The sequence below is a fragment of the Coregonus lavaretus genome (assembly GCF_964263955.1).
Source record: "Coregonus lavaretus genome assembly, contig: HAP1_SCAFFOLD_331, whole genome shotgun sequence".
NCBI classification, from domain to species: Eukaryota; Metazoa; Chordata; class Actinopteri; order Salmoniformes; family Salmonidae; genus Coregonus; species Coregonus lavaretus.
In genome coordinates this window covers 244,513-263,551 of record NW_028162049.1, presented here as the reverse complement: position 1 = coordinate 263,551, position 19,039 = coordinate 244,513, and the positions used below count along the sequence as shown (strand labels likewise).

The 19,039-nt window shown below is 45.6% G+C and overlaps 1 protein-coding gene across 1 annotated transcript; it reads right to left on the bottom strand.

Annotated features, from left to right (window-relative positions):
• Window positions 1-17,113: 17,113 nt before the first annotated feature.
• On the bottom strand, window positions 17,114-18,709 carry LOC311116576 (solute carrier family 15 member 5-like; the record flags this gene model as incomplete). Its single annotated transcript, XM_084191651.1, has 4 exons — window positions 17,114-17,201; window positions 17,673-17,868; window positions 18,161-18,349; window positions 18,550-18,709. The coding sequence occupies 4 exons, from the start codon at window positions 18,707-18,709 to the stop codon at window positions 17,114-17,116; spliced, it is 633 nt and encodes a 210-aa protein (XP_084047777.1).
• Window positions 18,710-19,039: the final 330 nt, after the last annotated feature.

The following is a 19,039-nucleotide window of genomic DNA, read 5'->3' as shown; positions in this document are numbered from 1 at the left end:
CCTTCTCTCCTTTTCTCCCTGTGGCAGCCTCCTGCTGCCCAGCTGCCCAAGCCATGTGCCCCCCCCAAAAAATGTCTTGGGGTTGCCTCTCGTCCTTCCGACGAAAAACCTGCTGCCGCCGTTGCTCCTCTCGTCGTCGCCTCTCCACCGTCTCGCTCCATGGTCGGCGATCCATACCGTCCAGGATCTCCTCCCAAGTCCAGGACCCTTTACCGTCCAACAGTTCCTCCCATGTCCAGACCCTTTGCTCCTGGACGCGCTGCTTGGTCCTTTTATGGTGGGTTATTCTGTCACGATCGTCTAAAGGAGCGGACCAATACGCAGCGCGTGGAGTGAACATGATGACTTTATTTAATTAAAGCAACCACGAAAAACAACAAATGACGATACGTGAAGTCCTCTGTGACACCGACAGAACATAGAACACTGGAACAGGAACAATAACCCACAAAACAAAGGAGAAAACACACAGAATATATATGGCTCCCAATCAGAGATAACGAGCCGACAGCTGACACTCGTTACCTCCGATTGGGAGTCATAGACCAATCACCACTAGACACAAACAAAATGAAACTCACCCATCCCCAACACCACCAAATGAAATACACCCAAACAAATGAAAATGAACAACCCTGGCTCAAATATCAAAGTCCATGGAGCCAGAGTGTCACATTTTTGGATTGCGTAAATAACAAAGTGTAGAGATGGCGCCGACAGAGAGGGCTGCCTCGCTTCTAGTCCTTAGGAAACTTTGCAGTATTTTGTTTTTTTTATGTATTATTTCTTACATTGTTAGCCCAGAAAATCTTAAGTGTTATTACATGCAGCCGGGAATAACTATTGGATATCAGAGCGGTGTCAACTTACCAGCACTACGACCAGGAATACGACTTTCCCGAAGCGGATCCTTTGTCCGCACCACCCAGGGCATTTGAAATGATTCCAGAGGCCGACCCAAAACAACGCTGCCGGAGGAGAGGGAGCCGGAGCGGTCTCCTAGTCAGACACACCACCCATCGCTTCCGAGTATATTACTCGCTAATGTCCAGTCCCTAAACAACAAAGTTGACGAGATCAGGGCAAGGGTTGCTTTCCAGAGAGACATCAGGGATTGTAAAATACTCTGTTTCACGGAAATATGGCTCTCTCGGGATATACTGTCCCCGTCCATACAGCCATCTGTGTTCTCAGTACATCGCGCCGACAGGAATAAACATCTCTCCGGGAAGAAGAAAGGTGGGGGGTATGTGTCACGCCCTGGCTCGGGGGACTCTCGTATGTTGAGCCAGGGTGTTAGTTTCTATGTTTTGTTGTGGGTCTAGGTTATTGTATTTCTTTGTGTGAGTGACTCCCAATCAGAGGTAACGAGTGTCAGCTGTTGGCTCGTTGTCTCTGATTGGGAGCCATATTTAAACTGTCGGTTTTCACTTTGTGTTTTGTGGTTTCTTGTTCTAGTTGGGTTGTGTTAAACTGTAGACGTCACGTTTTCGTTTGTTATTTTGATCGTGTGATCATTTATGTAATAAAAGATGTTCGCATTCAACGCTGCGCATTGGTCCTCATCCTTAGACGATCGTGACAGAAGAAACCACCAAGATGTGACCAAGCAGCGTGTCCAGGAGCCATCGCCAGGGAGATCCCTGACAGATCTCCTTCGCCTCCTGGACTGGGTCAAGCCGAGTGAGGAAGAGAAGGGCTTGACATTATGGCAGAAGGGCGAAAGGCTGGCGAGGGACATGGAGACCTGGTCCACGGGTAGGAGAGACGCCCCAAAAATGTTTAGGGGGGGGCTCACGACGTCGGACCAGCAGGAGGCCGCGATAGAGCGGCCAAGTGGGTTGCCGGAGAAGGCCGCCGGGTTACGGGGGCCACTGGTCGAAGAGGGGATGGAGGAAGTAGAGGCACGGCGAGAGGTACTGGCGTGTGTTGCCAGTCCGGTCCGGCCCGTTCCAGATCCCGGTGTAGGGCCAGTGGTGTGTGTCCCCAGTACAGTCCGGCCCATCCAAGCTTCCCGCATCAAGCCTGTGGTGCGTCTCGTCAGCCCGGCTCTGCCCGTTCCTGCTCCCCGCACCAGGTCTGTGGTGTGCGTCGCCAGCCCAGTCCGGCCCATTCCTGCTCCCCGCATCAAGTCTGTGGTGCGTCTCGTCAGCCCGGCTCTGCCCGTTCCTGCTCTCCGCACCAGGTCTGTGGTGCGCGTCGCCAGCCCAGTCCGGCCCACTCCTGCTCCCAGCACCAAGTCTGTGGGGCGTTTCGTCAGCCCTGTCCGGCCCGTGCCTGTTCCCCACACCAAGCCAGTGGTGTGCGTCGTCGGTCCGGCACGGCACGTGCCTGTTCCACTGGAGCCGGATCCGCCGCCTAGGCGGAGTGCCCACCCGGTCCCTCCCCTGTTGTGTTTCGTTGGCGCGGTCGGAGTCCGCGCCTTTAGGGGGGGGTACTGTCACGCCCTGGCTCGGGGGACTCTCGTATGTTGAGCCAGGGTGTTAGTTTCTATGTTTTGTTGTGGGTCTAGGTTATTGTATTTCTTTGTGTGAGTGACTCCCAATCAGAGGTAACGAGTGTCAGCTGTTGGCTCGTTGTCTCTGATTGGGAGCCATATTTAAACTGTCGGTTTTCACTTTGTGTTTTGTGGTTTCTTGTTCTAGTTGGGTTGTGTTAAACTGTAGACGTCACCTTTTAGTTTGTTATTTTGATCGTGTGATCATTTATATAATAAAAGATGTTCGCATTCAACGCTGCGCATTGGTCCTCATCCTTAGACGATCGTGACAGTATGTTTCATGACTAACGACTCATGGTGTAATTGTACCAACATACAGGAAGTAATTTTGTTCACCTGACCTAGAATTCCTCACAGTCAAATGCAGAGCGTATTATCACCCAAGATAATTATCTTCGGTTATTGTTACAGCCGTGTATACCCCCCCTCAAGCCGATACCACGACGGCCCTCAAGGAACTTCACTGGACTTTATGCAAACTAGAAACCATATATCCTGAGGCTGCATTTATTGTACATACGATAAAGCAAATTTGAGAAAAAGGCTACCTAAATTCTATCAGCATATTGACTGTAGCACTCACACTGGAAAAACACTGGACCATTGTTACACTAATTTCCACTATGCATACAAGCCCTCCCCCGCCCTCCTTTTGGCAAATCTGACCACGACTCAATTTTTCTCCTTCTTTCCTATAGGCAGAAACTCAAACAGGAAGCACCCGTGCTTAGGACTATTCAACGCTGGTCTGACCAATCGGAATCCACGCTTCAAGATTGTTGTGATCACGCGGACTGGGATATGTTCCGGGTAGCCTCTTAGAATAAGATAGACGTATACGCTGATCCGGTGAGTGGGTTTATAAGGAAATGTATCGGAGATGTCGTACCCACTGTGACTATTAAAACCTACCCTAACCAGAAACCATGGATAGATGGCAGCATTGTGGCAGGGTTTACAGACAATCACGGACTACAATTGCTAAACAAGTTAGTTGCCCTCTTTGAGGATAAAACACAGTGCCACCAACGCGGCCAGCTACCAAGGACTGTGGGCTCTCCTTCTCCGTGGCCAACGTGAGTAAGACATTTAAACGTGTTAACCCTCGCAAGGCTGCAGGCCCAGACGGCATTCCTAGCAACGTCCTCAGAGTATGCGCAGACCAGCTGGCTGGGGTGTTTACGGACATATTCAATCTCTCCCTATACCAATCTGCTGTCCCCACATGCTTCAAGATGGCCACCATTGTTCCTGTACCCGAGAATGCAAAGGTAATTGAACTAAATTACTATCTCTAGTAGCACTCACTTCTGTCATCATGAAGTGCTTTGAGAGACTAGTCAAGGATCATATCACCTCAACCTTACCTGTCACCCTAGACCCACTTTAATTTGCTTACCAGCCCAATAGGTCCACAGACGATGCAATCACCATCACACTGCACACTGCCCTATCCCATTTGGAAAAGAGGAATACCTATGTAAGAATGCTGTTCATTGACTATAGCTCAGCATTCAACACCATAGTACCCTCCAAGCTCATCATCAAGCTTGAGGCCCTGGGTCTCAACCCCGCCCTGTGCAATTGGGTCCTGGACTTCATGACGGGCCGCCCCCAGGTGGTGAAGGTAGGAAACAACATCTCCACTTCGCTGATCCTCAACACTGGGGCCCAACAAGGGTGTGTGCTCAGCCCCCTCCTGTACTCCCTGTTCACCCATGACTGCGTAGCCATGCACGCCTCCAACTCAATCATCAAGTTCACAGTAGTAGGCTTGAATACCAACAACGATGAGAAAGCCTACAGGCAGGAGGTGAGGGCTCTCGGAGTGTGGTGTCAGGAAAATTACCTCTCACTCAATGTCAACAAAACAAAGGAGATGATCGTGGAAAACAGCAGAGGGAGTACTCCCCTATCCACCATTGACGGGACAGCAGTTGAGAAGGTGGAAAGTTTTAAGTTCATCGGCGTAAATATCACTGACAAACTGAAATGGTCCACTCACACAGACAGTGTGGGGAAGAAGGCACAACAGCGTCTCTTCAACCTCAGGAGGCTGAAGAAATTTGGCCTGTCACCTAAAACCCTGACAAACTTTTACAGATGCACAATTGAGAGAATCCTGTCGGGCTGTATCGCTGCCTGGTACAGCAACTGCACCACCCACAACTGCAGGGCTCTCCAGAGGCTGGTGCGGTCTGCACAATGCATCACCGGGGGCAAACTACCTGCCCTCCAGGACACCTACAGCACCCGATGTCACAAGAAGGCCAAAAAGATATAGGACAGAGAGGCTGCTGCCTACATACAGACTTGAAAATCACTGGCCACTTTAATAAATGGAACACTAGTCACTTTAATGATCTTTACATATCTTGCATTACCCATCTCATATGTATATACTGTATTCTATACTATCTATTGCATCTTAGCCTATGCCACTCTGATAATGACATTGCTGCACTGTCGGAACTAGAAGCACAAGCACTTCGCTACACTTGCAATAACATCTGCTAACCATGTGTATGTGACCAATACATTTGATTTGATTTGATGTGTAATTGTGTGATGGCAAGGATGCAGGGTTGTGTTCCAAACAAAACATCTACAAGTGTGCTTGCTCTAGTTCCTCAACGGCACAGCTAGGAGAACTCAAAAAAGCACTTTATTAACTCAGCAAAAAAAGAAAAGTCCTCTCACTGTCAACTGCGTTTATTTTCAGCAAACTTAACATGTGTAAATATTTGTATGAACATAACAAGATTCAACAACTGAGACATAAACTGAACAAGTTCCACAGACATGTGACTAACAGAAATTGAATAATGTGTCCCTGAACAAAGGGGGTGTCAAAATCAAAAGTAACAGTCAGTATCTGGTGTGGCCACCAGCTGCAATATGTACTGCAGTGCATCTCCTCCTCATGGACTGCACCGGATTTGCCAGTTCTTGCTGCGAGATGTTACCCCACTCTTCCACCAAGGCACCTGCAAGTTCCCAGACATTTTTGGGGGGAATGGCCCTAGCCCTCGCCCTCCGATCCAACAGGTCCCAGACGTGCTCAATGGGATTGAGATCCGGGCTCTTCGCTGGCCATGGCAGAACACTGACATACCTGTCTTGCAGGAAATCACGCACAGAACGAGCAGTATGGCTGGTGGCATTGTCATGCTGGAGGGTCATGTCAGGATGAGCCTGCAGGAAGGGTACCACATGAGGGAGGAGGATGTCTTCCATGTAATGCACAGCGTTGAGATTGCCTGCAATGACAACAAGCGCAGTCCGATGATGCTGTGACACACCGCCCCAGACCATGATGGACCCTCCACCTCCAAATCGATCCCACTCCAGAGTATAGGCCTCGGCGTAACGCTCATTTTTCGACAATAAACGAAATTCCGACCATCCCCCCTGGTGAGACAAAACCGCGACTCGTCAGTGAAGAGCACTTTTTGCCAGTCCTGTCTGTTCCAGCGATGGTGGGTTTGTGCCCATAGGCGACGTTGTTGCCGGTGATGTCTGGTGAAGACCTGCCTTACAATAGGCTTACAAGCCCTCAGTCCAGCCTCTCTCAGCCTATTGCAGACAGTCTGAGCACTGATGGAGGGATTGTGCGTTCCTGGTGTAACTCGGGCAGTTGTTGTTGCCATCCTGTACCTGTCCCGATGGTGTGATATTCGGATGTACCGGTCCTGTGCAGGTGTTGTTACACGTGGTCTGCCACTGCGAGGACAATCAGCTGTCCGTCCTGTCTCCCTGTAGCGCTGTCTTACGCGTCTCACAGTACCGACATTAGAATTTATTGTGCTGGCCACATCTGCAGTCCTCATGTCTCCTTGCAGCTTGCCTAAGGCACGTTTACACAGATGAGCATGGACCCTGGGCATCTTTCTTTTGGTGTTTTTCAGAGTCAGTAGAAAGGCCTCTTTAGTGTACTAACAGAGCTCTGCACAGGCAGCAGTGGAGACAGTGATAAGATCTTTACTGAGCTGATCCGCTCCATTGAGAGAAGGCGCTCTGAGGTGAAGGAGCTGATCATAGCCCAAGAGAAGGCTCAAGTGAGTCAAGCTGAAGGACTCCTGGAGCAACTGGAGCAGGAGATAGCTGAGCTGAGGAAGAGAAGCATTGAACTGGAGCAGCTCTCAGACACAGAGGATCACATCCATTTCCTCCAGGTAACTAAATTGCCTTGTTACATGTGATATGAAATTAACTGTGAATTAAAATGTGAAACTCTCAATCATTCTATTCTTGTCTGTCTGTGTGTCCATCTGTCTCTCTCTCTGTCTCCAGAGTTATCAGTCTCTCTCCAGTATCAGTGTATCTTCAGACTTACCCAGTATCGTTGTCGGTCCTCTTCAGTACTTTGGAGATGTGAGTAAGACTGTGTCTGAACTGAGAGAGAAACTAGAAGACTTCCTTAAAGGAGAATGGACCAAGATCTCCACTACAGGTGTGTTGAAAATAATAAGAACATCAACTTTAGACCATTGAAAGTTCCCTACTAGTCATATACATGTGGAATATGGTATGATGATAACATTCCCTCTCTCTGTGAATGTGTTTGTGTGTCTGAAGTGAATATAGTGGATGTTTCCTGCCTCCAGAGCCCAAGACCAGAGAACAGTTCTTACAATGTGAGTCTCTTTATTCTGAAGTAACTAACAGTCTCTTTTTACTGACACTCCTAACAATCCCTCTAGAAATATATACAGTGCCTTGCAAAAGTATTCATCCCCCATGGCATGTTTCCTATTTTGTTGCATTACAACCTGTAATTTAAATGGATTTTTATTTGGATTTCATGTCATGGACATACACAACATTGTCCAAATTGGTGAAGTGAAATGAAAAAAATTACTTGTTTCAAAACATTCTAAAAAATAAATAACGGAAAAGTGGTGCGTTCATATGAATTCATCCCTTTTGCTATGAAGCCCCTAAATAATATCTGGTGCCACCAATTACCTTCAGAAGTCACATAATTAATGAAATAAAGTCCACCTGTGTGCAACCTAAGTGTCATATGATCTGTCACATGATCTCAGTATATATACACCTGTTCTGAAAGGCCCCAGAGTCTGCAACACCACTAAGCAAGGGGCACCACCAAGAAAGCGTCACCATGAAGACCATGTAGCTCTCCAAAGAGATCAGGAACAAAGTTGTGGAGAAGTACAGATCAGGGTTGGGTTTTTAAAAAATATCAGAAACTTTGAACATTCCACGGAGCACCATTAAATCCATTATTATAAAATGGAAAGAATATGGCACCACAGCAAACCTGCCAAGAGAGGGACGCCCACCAAAACTCACGGATCAGGCAAGGAGGGCATTAATCAGAGAGGCAACAAAGAGAACAAAGATATCCCTGAAGGAGCTGCAAAGCTCCACAGCGGAGATTGGCGTATCTGTCCATAGGACCACTTTAAGTCGTACACTCCAAAGAGCTGGGCTTTACGGAAGAGTGGCCAGAAAAAAGCCATTGCTTTAAGAAAAAAATAAGCAAACACGTTTGGTGTTCGCCAAAAGGCAAGTGGGAGACTCCCCAAACATATGGAAGAAGGTACTCTGGTCAGATGAGACTAAAATTGAGCTTTTTGGCCATCAAGGAAAACGCTATGTCTGGCGCAAACCCAACACCTCTCATCACCCCGAGAACACCATCTGAGGATGTTTTTCATCGGCAGGGACTGGGAAACTGGTCAGAATTGAAGGAATGATGGATGGCGCTAAATACAGGGAAATTCTTGTGGGAAAGCTGTTTCAGTCTTCCAGAGATTTGAGACTGGGACGGAGGTTCACCTTCCAGCAGGACAATGACCCTAAGCATACTGCTAAAGCAACACTTGAGTGGTTTAAGGAGAAACATTTAAATGTCTTGGAATGGCCTAGTCAGCCCAGACCTCAATCCAATTGAGAATCTGTGGTATGACTTAAAGATTGCTGTACACCAGCGGAACCCATCCAACTTGAAGGAACAGGAGCAGTTTTGCCTTGAAGAATGGGCAAAAATACCAGTGGCTAGATGTGCCAAGCTTATAGAGACATACCTCAAAAGACTTGCAGCTGTAATTGCTGCAAAAGGTGGCTCTATAAAGTATTGACTTTGGGGGGAGGGTGAATAGTTATGCACAATCACAATAAACAATATTTTGCATCTTCAAAATGGTAAGCATGTTGTGTAAATCAAATGATACAAATTCCCAAAAAATCAATTTTTAATTCCAGGTCGTAAGGCAACAAAATAGGAAAAATGCCAAGGGGGGTGAATACTTTCGTAAGCCACTGTCGCAATTGTAGATTTAATCAAAGACTGGGTATCTATCTGACTCCTCATATCTCTCTGATTTGATCTCTGCTGTGCTCTAATCAAAGACAGGGTAGATACAGTATCTGACTTAACTTATTGTTCTAACTCCCCTCATTGGACTCTGCTCTGCTCTTCTCCCAGATTCCTGTCAGCTCACACTGGACCCAAACACAGCACACACATACCTATCTCTGTCTGAAGGGAACAGAAAGGTGACCTATACAGGCCAAGTCCAACCATATCCTGATCATCCAGACAGATTCACCAACGACTACCAGGTTATGTGTAGAGAGGGTCTGTCTGGATGCTGTTACTGGGAAGTGGAGTGGAGTGGTAATGTTGTTACAGCAGTCTCATATAAAGACATCAGCCGAACAGAGACAGGTAATGATGGTGTATTTGGATTCAATGACAAGTCCTGGAGTTTACTGTGTTATAGAGGTAGTTATTGGTTCAGACACAATAATGTTAGGACTAAAGTATCAGGCCCTCAGTCCTCCAGAGTAGGAGTGGACCTGGATCACAAGGCAGGTACTCTGTAGAAGGACAGTGTCTCTGACACAATGACCCTCCTCCACAGAGTCCAGACCACATTCACTCAGCCCCTCTATCCTGGATTTTGGCTCACTTTACAAGGTACTGCTGAGCTGGTTAAACTGTACTAGGGTCCACATAGTACGGCTGGAGAGGAGGGGTTGGATGGACGGTTGGAATGTGGTGCTGGATGGTGTATTGTACTCTGGTGTTGGGTACTGGATAATGTGATTGTGTGGAGGTTGTGGTGGCACGCAATGTGCTTTTAGGGGCGGGAGTGTTAGTGTAATGAGGATGGCTCATTAAAGTAAGACAAGTCAGTCTCTCTCTCTCTCTCTCTCTCTCTCTCTCTCTATCTTAACAGCGCTCTGCACAGGCAGCAGTGGAGGACAGTGATAAGATCTTTACTGAGATGATCCGCTCCATTGAGAGAAGGCGCTCTGAGGTGAAGGAGCTGATCAGAGCCCAAGAGAAGGCTCAAGTGAGTCAAGCTGGAGGACTCCTGGAGCAACTGGAGCAGGAGATAGCTGAGCTGAGGAAGAGAAGCACTGAGCTGGAGCAGCTCTCACACACAGAGGATCACATCCATTTCCTCCAGGTAACTCAACTGCCTTGATACATGTGATATGAACTTAAAACTCTCAATCATTTGGTTCTGCTCCCTCTCACTCTCTCTCTCTCTCTCTCTCTCTCTCCCTCTCTCTCTCTCTCTCCAGAGTTATCAGTCTCTCTCCAGTACCAGTGTATCTTAAGACTTACCCAGCATCGTTGTCCGTCCTCTTCAGTACTTTGGAGATGTGAGTAAGACTGTGTCTGAACTGAGAGAGAAACTAGAAGACGTCCTTAAAGGAGAATGGACCAAGATCTCCACTACAGGTGTGTTGAAAATAATAAGAACATCAACTTTAGACCATTGAAAGTTCCCTACTAGTCATATACATGTGGAATATGGTATGATGATAACATTCCCTCTCTCTGTGAATGTGTTTGTGTGTCTGTAGTGAATATAGTGGAGGTTGTACTGCCTCAAGAGCCCAAGACCAGAGAACAGTTCTTACAATGTGAGTCTCTTTATTCTGAAGTAACTAACAGTCTCTTTTTACTGACACTCCTAACAATCCCTCTAGAAATATATAGCAATAGTAGATCTAATCAAAGACTGGGTATCTATCTGACTCCTCATATTTCTCTGATTTGATCTCTGCTGTGCTCTAATCAAAGACAGGGTAGATACAGTATCTGACTTAACTTATTGTTCTAACTCCCCTCATTGGTCTCTGCTCTGCTCTTCTCCCAGATTCCTGTCAGCTCACACTGGACCCAAACACAGCAGGCACACACCTCTCTCTGTCTGAAGGGAACAGAAAGGTGACACGTACAGGCCAAGTCCAACCATATCCTGATCATCCAGACAGATTCACAAACTACAGTATGGTTCTGTGTAGAGAGGGTCTGTCTGGACGCTGTTACTGGGAGGTGGAGTGGAGTAGGGGGGGTGTTATTACAGCAGTCTCATATAAAGACATCAGCAGAACAGGGACAGATGGTGGATTTGGACTCAATGACAAGTCCTGGTGTTTACAGTACTATAGTGGTGGTTATTGGTTCAGACACAATAATGTTTGGACTAAAGTATCAGGCCCTCAGTCCTCCAGAGTAGGAGTGGACCTGGATCACAAGGCAGGTACTCTGTCCTTCTACAGTGTCTCTGACACAATGACCCTCCTCCACAGAGTCCAGACCACATTCACTCAGCCCCTCTATCCTGGGTTTGGGATTGGTACAAAATCATATATCAAAATATTTACCAGTAGATATAGATGATTTAAACTATTTCAGATATATAGATGGAGAGCTTCTTGGTTATTAACAGTCTTCCATCAGCCCTACGACCTGGTTCAATTCCCCTTCTTTAACATTATTGTAAAAAAAAAGAATTCTTTAAACATAGCACATTCTTATTAACCTGGTCCCAGATCTGTTAGTGCTCTTATAATATGCCATTTAGCAGACGCTTTTATCCAAAGCGACTTACAGTCATGTGTGCATTCATTTTTTTTCTTCTTTTAACGTATGGGGGGTCCCGGGGATCGAACCCACTACCTTGGCGTTACAAGCGCCATGCTCTACCAATTGAGCTACAGAGATGGAATGATGGTAGGTACAGATGATTTCAACCATTTCATACATATTGATGGAGAGCTTCTGGGTTATTAACAGTCTTCCAGTAGGCCTATGATCTGGTTCAATTCCCCTTTTTTAAAGTTATTGTAAAAATAAAAATAAAAGCCTGGTCCCAGATCTGTTAGTGGTCTTGCTAAACAGATGGCATGATGGCACATACAGACTGACACTCAGGCTTCAGACTTTTACTGTCTACCTGATCACCTCTTGGCTGTTGCAATCCTCTGTAAATGGGTCTCTTTTTCTCTTGATGTAAACTATAGTACTGGCAAACCAGTCAAATCAGAAACTGGGATCATTGTTGATCCATTTATGATCAGATGAGAATAGTTAAATCACCCATGTACATGTATGAATCCAAACAATTCTGTATTCTGAATCAATTACTGAATCAATGTGGTCTTTCAAAATAAAAGTCATCATCATGACATTGGAATTGCTCTACTATTGAATTGATTGACACAATGAATCAGCTATTTCCAGTAATCTATGTACCAATATGTATTTAGACAAATAGATGATACATAAAACACTCCCACATCACATCCATTTAGACCAATAGACGACACATAATACACCCACACAATATATTGGAGTAGGAAGGAACACAAAGGTTGAAGTCTATGACCGTCTAAACCAGCGGTATTCAAAGTCGGGGTCGCGACTCCTAGTGGGGTCACGGGGGAAACCAAAAATGAAGAGTACAGATTATTGTATGGGACAATATACAAACGTTTTGGAGAAAGATCATTATTGAGTAAATATATTTATTCTGATGAATACCGCTGATCTAAACTGACTGTCTAAAACTGACCTTTGAATACCGCTGATCTAAACTGACTGTTTAAAACTGACTGTTGAATACCGCTGATCTAAACTGACTGTTTAAAACTGACTGTTGAATACCGCTGATCTAAACTGACTGTCTAAAACTGACTGTTGAATACCGCTGATCTAAACTGACTGTCTAAAACTGACTGTTGAATACCGCTGATCTAAACTGACTGTCTAAAACTGACTGTTGAATACCGCTGATCTAAACTGACTGTCTAAAACTGACTGTTGAATACCGCTGATCTAAACTGACTGTCTAAAACTGACTGTCAATTAAATGAATACACAGTACATACAATATATATATACAAAAGTATGTGGACACCCCTTCAAATTAGTGGATTTGGCTATTTCAGCCACACCCGTTCCTGACAGGTGTATAAAATCGAGCACACAGCCATGCAATCCCCATAGACTTGATTTGATTTATTAGGATCCCCATTAGCCGACGCCAATGGCAACAGCTAGTCTTACTGGGGTCCGACATATAACAATAAATACATTACAGACAAAATACTTTACAATTTACATACATTTAAAAACATTATCATGTAGTGTGTGTGTGTGCATCTATCAGTTACACATACATGTCAGTACATACACACAACAAGTAGGTCACATGGGGGAGAGGCGTTGCTTTATTTGTTTTTTATATATATAATATGCCATTTAGCAGTGCTCTTTTATCCAAAGCGACTTACAGTCATGCGTGCATACATTTTTACGTATGGGTGGTCCCGGGAATCGAACCCACTACCCTGGCGTTACAAGCGCAGTGCTCTACCAATTGAGCTACAGAGGACTACAGTTTGCTGTTCACGTGCACTATATAAGATGGAAGGGAGTTCCATGCTATCATGGGTGGCTCTGTATCCTGTAATACTGCACGTTTCCTTGCATTTGTCATGGACCTGGGGACTGTGAAAAGACCCCTGGTGGCATGTCTGGTGGGATAAGTGTGTGTGTCAGTAAAGTGTGTGTGTGTCACTGAATTTCCAACACATTAATGTTTCTTATAAAAACAAGGTGACATAGTCAGTCTTTACTCAACTCTTAGCCAAGAGAGACTGGGATGGATACTATTAATATCAGCTCTCTGATTACAATGAAGAGCAAGACGTGCTGCTCTGTTCTGGGCCAGCTGCAGCTTAACTAGGTCTTTCTTTGCAGCACTTGACCATTATGACTGGACAATAATCTAGATAAGACAAAACTAGAGCCTGCAGGACTTGCTTTGTGGAGTGTGGTGTCAAAAAAGCAGAGCATCTCTTTATTACGGACAGACCTGTCCCAATCTTTACAACCATTGAATCTATATGTTTTGACCATGACAGTTTACAATCTAAGGTAACGCCAAGTAATTTAGTCTCCTCAACTTGTTCAACAGCCACACCATTCATTACCAGATTCAGCTGAGGTCTAGAATTTAGGGAATGATTTGTACCAAATCCAACGTTCTTAGTTTTAGAAATGTTCAGGACCAGTTTATTACTGGCCACCCATTCCAAAATCAAATAAAATCAAATCAAATTTTATTGGTCACATGCGCCGAATACAACAGGTGCAGACATTACAGTGAAATGCTTACTTACAGCCCTTAACCAACAGTGCATTTATTTTAAACAAAAAAAGTAAGAATAAAACAACAACAAAAAAGTGTTGAGAAAAAAAGAGCAGAAGTAAAATAAAGTGACATAAAGTGACAGTAGGGAGGCTATATATACAGTAAAATAAAGTGACAGTAGGGAGGCTATACAGTGGGGAAAAAAGTATTTAGTCAGCCACCAATTGTGCAAGTTCTCCCACTTAAAAAGATGAGAGAGGCCTGTAATTTTCATCATAGGTACACGTCAACTATGACAGACAAATTGAGGAAAACAATTCCAGAAAATCACATTGTAGGATTTTTAATGAATTTATTTGCAAATTATGGTGGAAAATAAGTATTTGGTCACCTACAAACAAGCAAGATTTCTGGCTCTCACAGACCTGTAACTTCTTCTTTAAGAGGCTCCTCTGTCCTCCACTCGTTACCTGTATTAATGGCACCTGTTTGAACTTGTTATCAGTATAAAAGACACCTGCCCACAAGCTCAAACAGTCACACTCCAAACTCCACTATGGCCAAGACCAAAGAGCTGTCAAAGGACACCAGAAACAAAATTGTAGACCTGCACCAGGCTGGGAAGACTGAATCTGCAATAGGTAAGCAGCTTGGTTTGAAGAAATCAACTGTGGGAGCAATTATTAGGAAATGGAAGGCATACAAGACCACTGATAATCTCCCTCGATCTGGGGCTCCACGAAAGATCTCACCCCGTGGGGTCAAAATGATCACAAGACCGGTGAGCAAAAATCCCAGAACCACACGGGGGGACCTAGTGAATGACCTGCAGAGAGCTGGGACCAAAGTAACAAAGCCTACCATCAGTAACACACTACGCCGCCAGGGACTTAAATCCTGCAGTGCCAGACGTGTCCCCCTGCTTAAGCCAGTACATGTCCAGGCCCGTGCTAGAGTGCATTTGGATGATCCAGAAGAGGATTGGGAGAATGTCATATGGTCAGATGAAACCAAAATATAACTTTTTGGTAAAAACTCAACTCGTCGTGTTTGGAGGACAAAGAATGCTGAGTTGCATCCAAAGAACACCATACCTACTGTGAAGCATGGGGGTGGAAACATCATGCTTTGGGGCTGTTTTTCTGCAAAGGGACCAGGACGACTGATTCGTGTAAAGGAAAGAATGAATGGGGCCATGTGTGGTGAGATTTTGAGTGAAAACCTCCTTCCATCAGCAAGGGCATTGAAGATGAAACGTGGCTGGGTCTTTCAGTATGACAATGATCCCAAACACACCGCCCGGGCAACGAAGGAGTGGCTTCGTAAGAAGCATTTCAAGGTCCTGGAATGGCCTAGCCAGTCTCCAGATCTCAACCCCATAGAAAATCTTTGGAGGGAGTTGAAAGTCCGTGTTGCCCAGCGACAGCCCCAATACATCACTGCTCTAGAGGAGATCTGCATGGAGGAATGGGCCAAAATACCAGCAACAGTGTGTGAAAACCTTGTGAAGACTTACAGAAAACGTTTGACCTGTGTCATTGCCAACAAAGGGTATATAACAAAGTATTGAGAAACTTTTGTTATTGACCAAATACTTATTTTCCAACATAATTTGCAAATAAATTCATTAAAAATCATACAATGTGATTTTCTGGAATTTTTTTCCTCATTTTGTCAGTCATAGTTGACGTGTACCTATGATGAAAATTACAGGCCTCTCTCATCTTTTTAAGTGGGAGAACTTGCACAATTGGTGGCTGACTAAATAATTTTTTCCCCCACTGTATATACAGGGGGGTACCGTTGCATAGTCAATGTGCGGGGGCACCGGCTAGTTGAGGTAGTTGAGGTAATATGTACAATAAAACAGACTGCACCTCTTTGTTAAGGGTTTCAGTGACTTCATTAGCTGTGGTTTCTGATGTGTATATGGTTGAATCATCAGCATACATGGACACACATGCTTTGTGTAATGCCAGTGGAAGTTCACTGGTAAAAATTGAAGAGTACAGGGCCATGAGACAAACATTGGCAGTAGAATGGCTTACTAAAATGCTCAATGACTTTCAACGTGGCACCGTCATAGGATGCCACCTTTCTAACAAGTCAGTTGGTCTAATTTCTGCCCTGCTAGAGCTGCCCCGGTCAACTGTAAGTGCTGTTATTCTGAAGTGGAAACGTCTAGGAGCAACAATGGCTCAGCCGCAAAGTGGTAGGCTACACAAGCTCACACAACGGGACCGCCGAGTGCTGAAGCGCGTAGCACTTAAAAATCGTCTGTCCTCGGTTGCAACACTCACTACTGAGTTCCAAACTCCCTCTGGAAGCAGTGTCAACACAAGAACTGTTCGTCAGGAGCTTCATGAAATGGGATCCGTGGACGAGCAGCCACACACAAGCCTAAGATCACCATGCGCAATGCCAAGCTTCGGCTGGTAGTGTAAAGCTCGCCGCTATTGGTCTCTGGAGCAGTGGAAACGTGTGATGAATCACACTTCACCATCTGGCAGGCCGACTGACGAATCTGGATTTGGCGGATGCAAGGAAAACCTACTTGCCCCAATGCATAGTGCTAACTATTACGTTTTGTGGAGGAGGAATAATGGTCTGGGGCTGTTTTTCATGGTTTAGTTCCAGTGAAGGGAAATATTAACGCTACAGCATACAATGTCATTCTAGATGATTCTGTGCTTCCAACTTTGTGGCAACAGTTTGGGGAAGGCCTTATTTGTTTCAACATGACAATGCCCCCATGCACAAAGCGAGGTCCATAGAGAAATGGTTTGCCGAGATCGGTGTGGAAGAACTTGACTGGCCTGCACAGAGCCCTGACCTCAACCCCATCGAACACCTTTGTGATGAATAAGAACGCCATCTGCGAGCCAGGCCTAATCGCCCAACATCAGTGCCCGACCTCACTAATGCTCTTGTGGCTGAATGGAAGCAAGTCCCTGCAGCAATGTTCCAACATCTAGTGGAAAGCCTTCCTAGAAGAGTGGAGGCTGTTATAGCAGCAAAGGGGGGACAAACTCCATATTAATGCCCATGATTTTGGAATGAGATGTTCGATGATTAGGTGTCCACATGCATTTGTCCAGCGCTTCAGGGGACTAAGGTAGTGTAGAGGTCACAACCCTGTTTCTATGGAGACTGTTGTGGAGGAGCGTTCCATGGTGTCGAAGAATCACAGGCAGGTCTTGTACTGCAGGAGTTTCTCTGCCAGAAGGCTGCTTCCTACTCCTCTACTCTGCACTACACTCAGGTCTAGGTTCCTGGGACACAGGGGAGGAGAGACTGCTAGGGTGGATCTGTCTCAATACTGTCACCTGCCTCAATACTGTCACCTGACTCAATACTGTCACCTGTCTCAATACTGTCACCTGTCTCAATACTGTCACCTGTCTCATCTGCACAGACTATATTAATACTTTGTTCAGGTCACCTCAAGGGGTCAAGGAAATTCTCAAATGTGTATCACTGAAAATCCTCATGTCCTCTGCCTCATCTACAGTGACTATATTGATACATGAGAGGTTCTCATACTGTACCTGGAAGATATCCACCAGAACACCAGAGTGTTTATGGTCATCAACATGTCTAAGAAGAAGAAGAAATGCTCCAGATTCCCTTCATGCAGTGTGTTTGGGTAGAAGTTACCTGTAGTTGGACAGGAGAACAGTACTTTCAGTGGCCATAGGACTGAATCACCATAATGCAGACAGAACCCCATCAACCATTCCAACATGAATGTATGTTCCTCTTCAGTTTCTATGGTTACGATGATGCATCTGTTAGTGAAGCCTTTACCTCCAGAGAGTAGGTAGACCAGCTGGATGATGAGGGCTCCCAGGAAACAGCCCCCTCCGTAGGACAGGGGGAGGAAGTGCAGGGAGATGCCTCTGATATGACTGGGTGTCAGGTGGAAGGAGATCACAGAGCCTGGAACAGAGAAGAGAGGAAGGCTGGGAAGAGAAAGAAGCATTCATTTGGTTCAAACGTCTCTTGTCTGTCTCTAATACACCAGTAGGGGGCATCCTAACCCTAGCTTCCAGAGTTCAGAATACTATCCTCCATGTTGGCAGTTGGTTCCAACACTCCACATTCTAACTTCATCTCAACTACATATGGTGTCCATTGACATTCGAAATCTCAAACCCAGTTTGTCTCTGTGTATGAACAGTGTAGCAGCAATAGGTGTGTCAGAAATACGTGCTGGCTCTCTGTCACTCACAGGCAGGGGTGACGAGGGCCTCAGCCAGCCCCAGTAGGATGTACTGGGGAGCCAGCTGGAAGCAGGCCATGGAGGACACCTGGAGCACCTTCCCTGACAGGGCCTGCTCCGTCAGAGGATAGCCCTTCCTGTGGACCTCAGACAGGCCCGCTACCAGGACAGACTGGGCCGCACACGCATGACCCAGCACTGAGAGAGGAGAGGAGGGAGGGGAGAGGGAGAGAAACAGAGAGAGAGGGAGAGAGAGACATTAACATTGACTGGCTCATTGATGTGGATGGTATTTGTGCATGTGTGTGTCTGTGTGTCAGTCTGTGTATGTGTGTATCTGTGCGGTGCGTGTGTGTGTGTATCTGTGTGTGTGTATCTGTGTGTGTGTGTGTGCTTACTGATGACTCTGGCGGGGTAGAAGTGTGTTTTCTCCATGGACAGGTAGCAGGAGGTGACACACTCCATGAGATTGGCCAGCATCAGCAGAGGTAGGATGCTGATGATGTTCATGGCACCGATGGGCAGGAGGAAGCTGTTCAGGTGCAGGTTAGAGGTCATGGTCTGAATGTAGTAACCTGATGGAATCTGTGGGAGAGGTCAGGGTAACAACAGATTCTAGGACAACTTTATGGAGCATAAATAAACATTATAGATTTGCCTGTTTTACTCCCATCATCTGAAAAATCATGTATTTGGACTTTCCACTGAAAACAAACAATGACCTGAAAATGTTCTAAAAATCAATGAATGAATGGAACAATTTATTTGTCTCTACAGTTTGAAGGAAGTTTCTAACTAACATTAGCGCTATGAAGTCTATAGTAACTGCTAGCATGCCATAGACTTCCTGTCATTGCTCTAGTTGACATTGGCTCCCAAAACGACCTC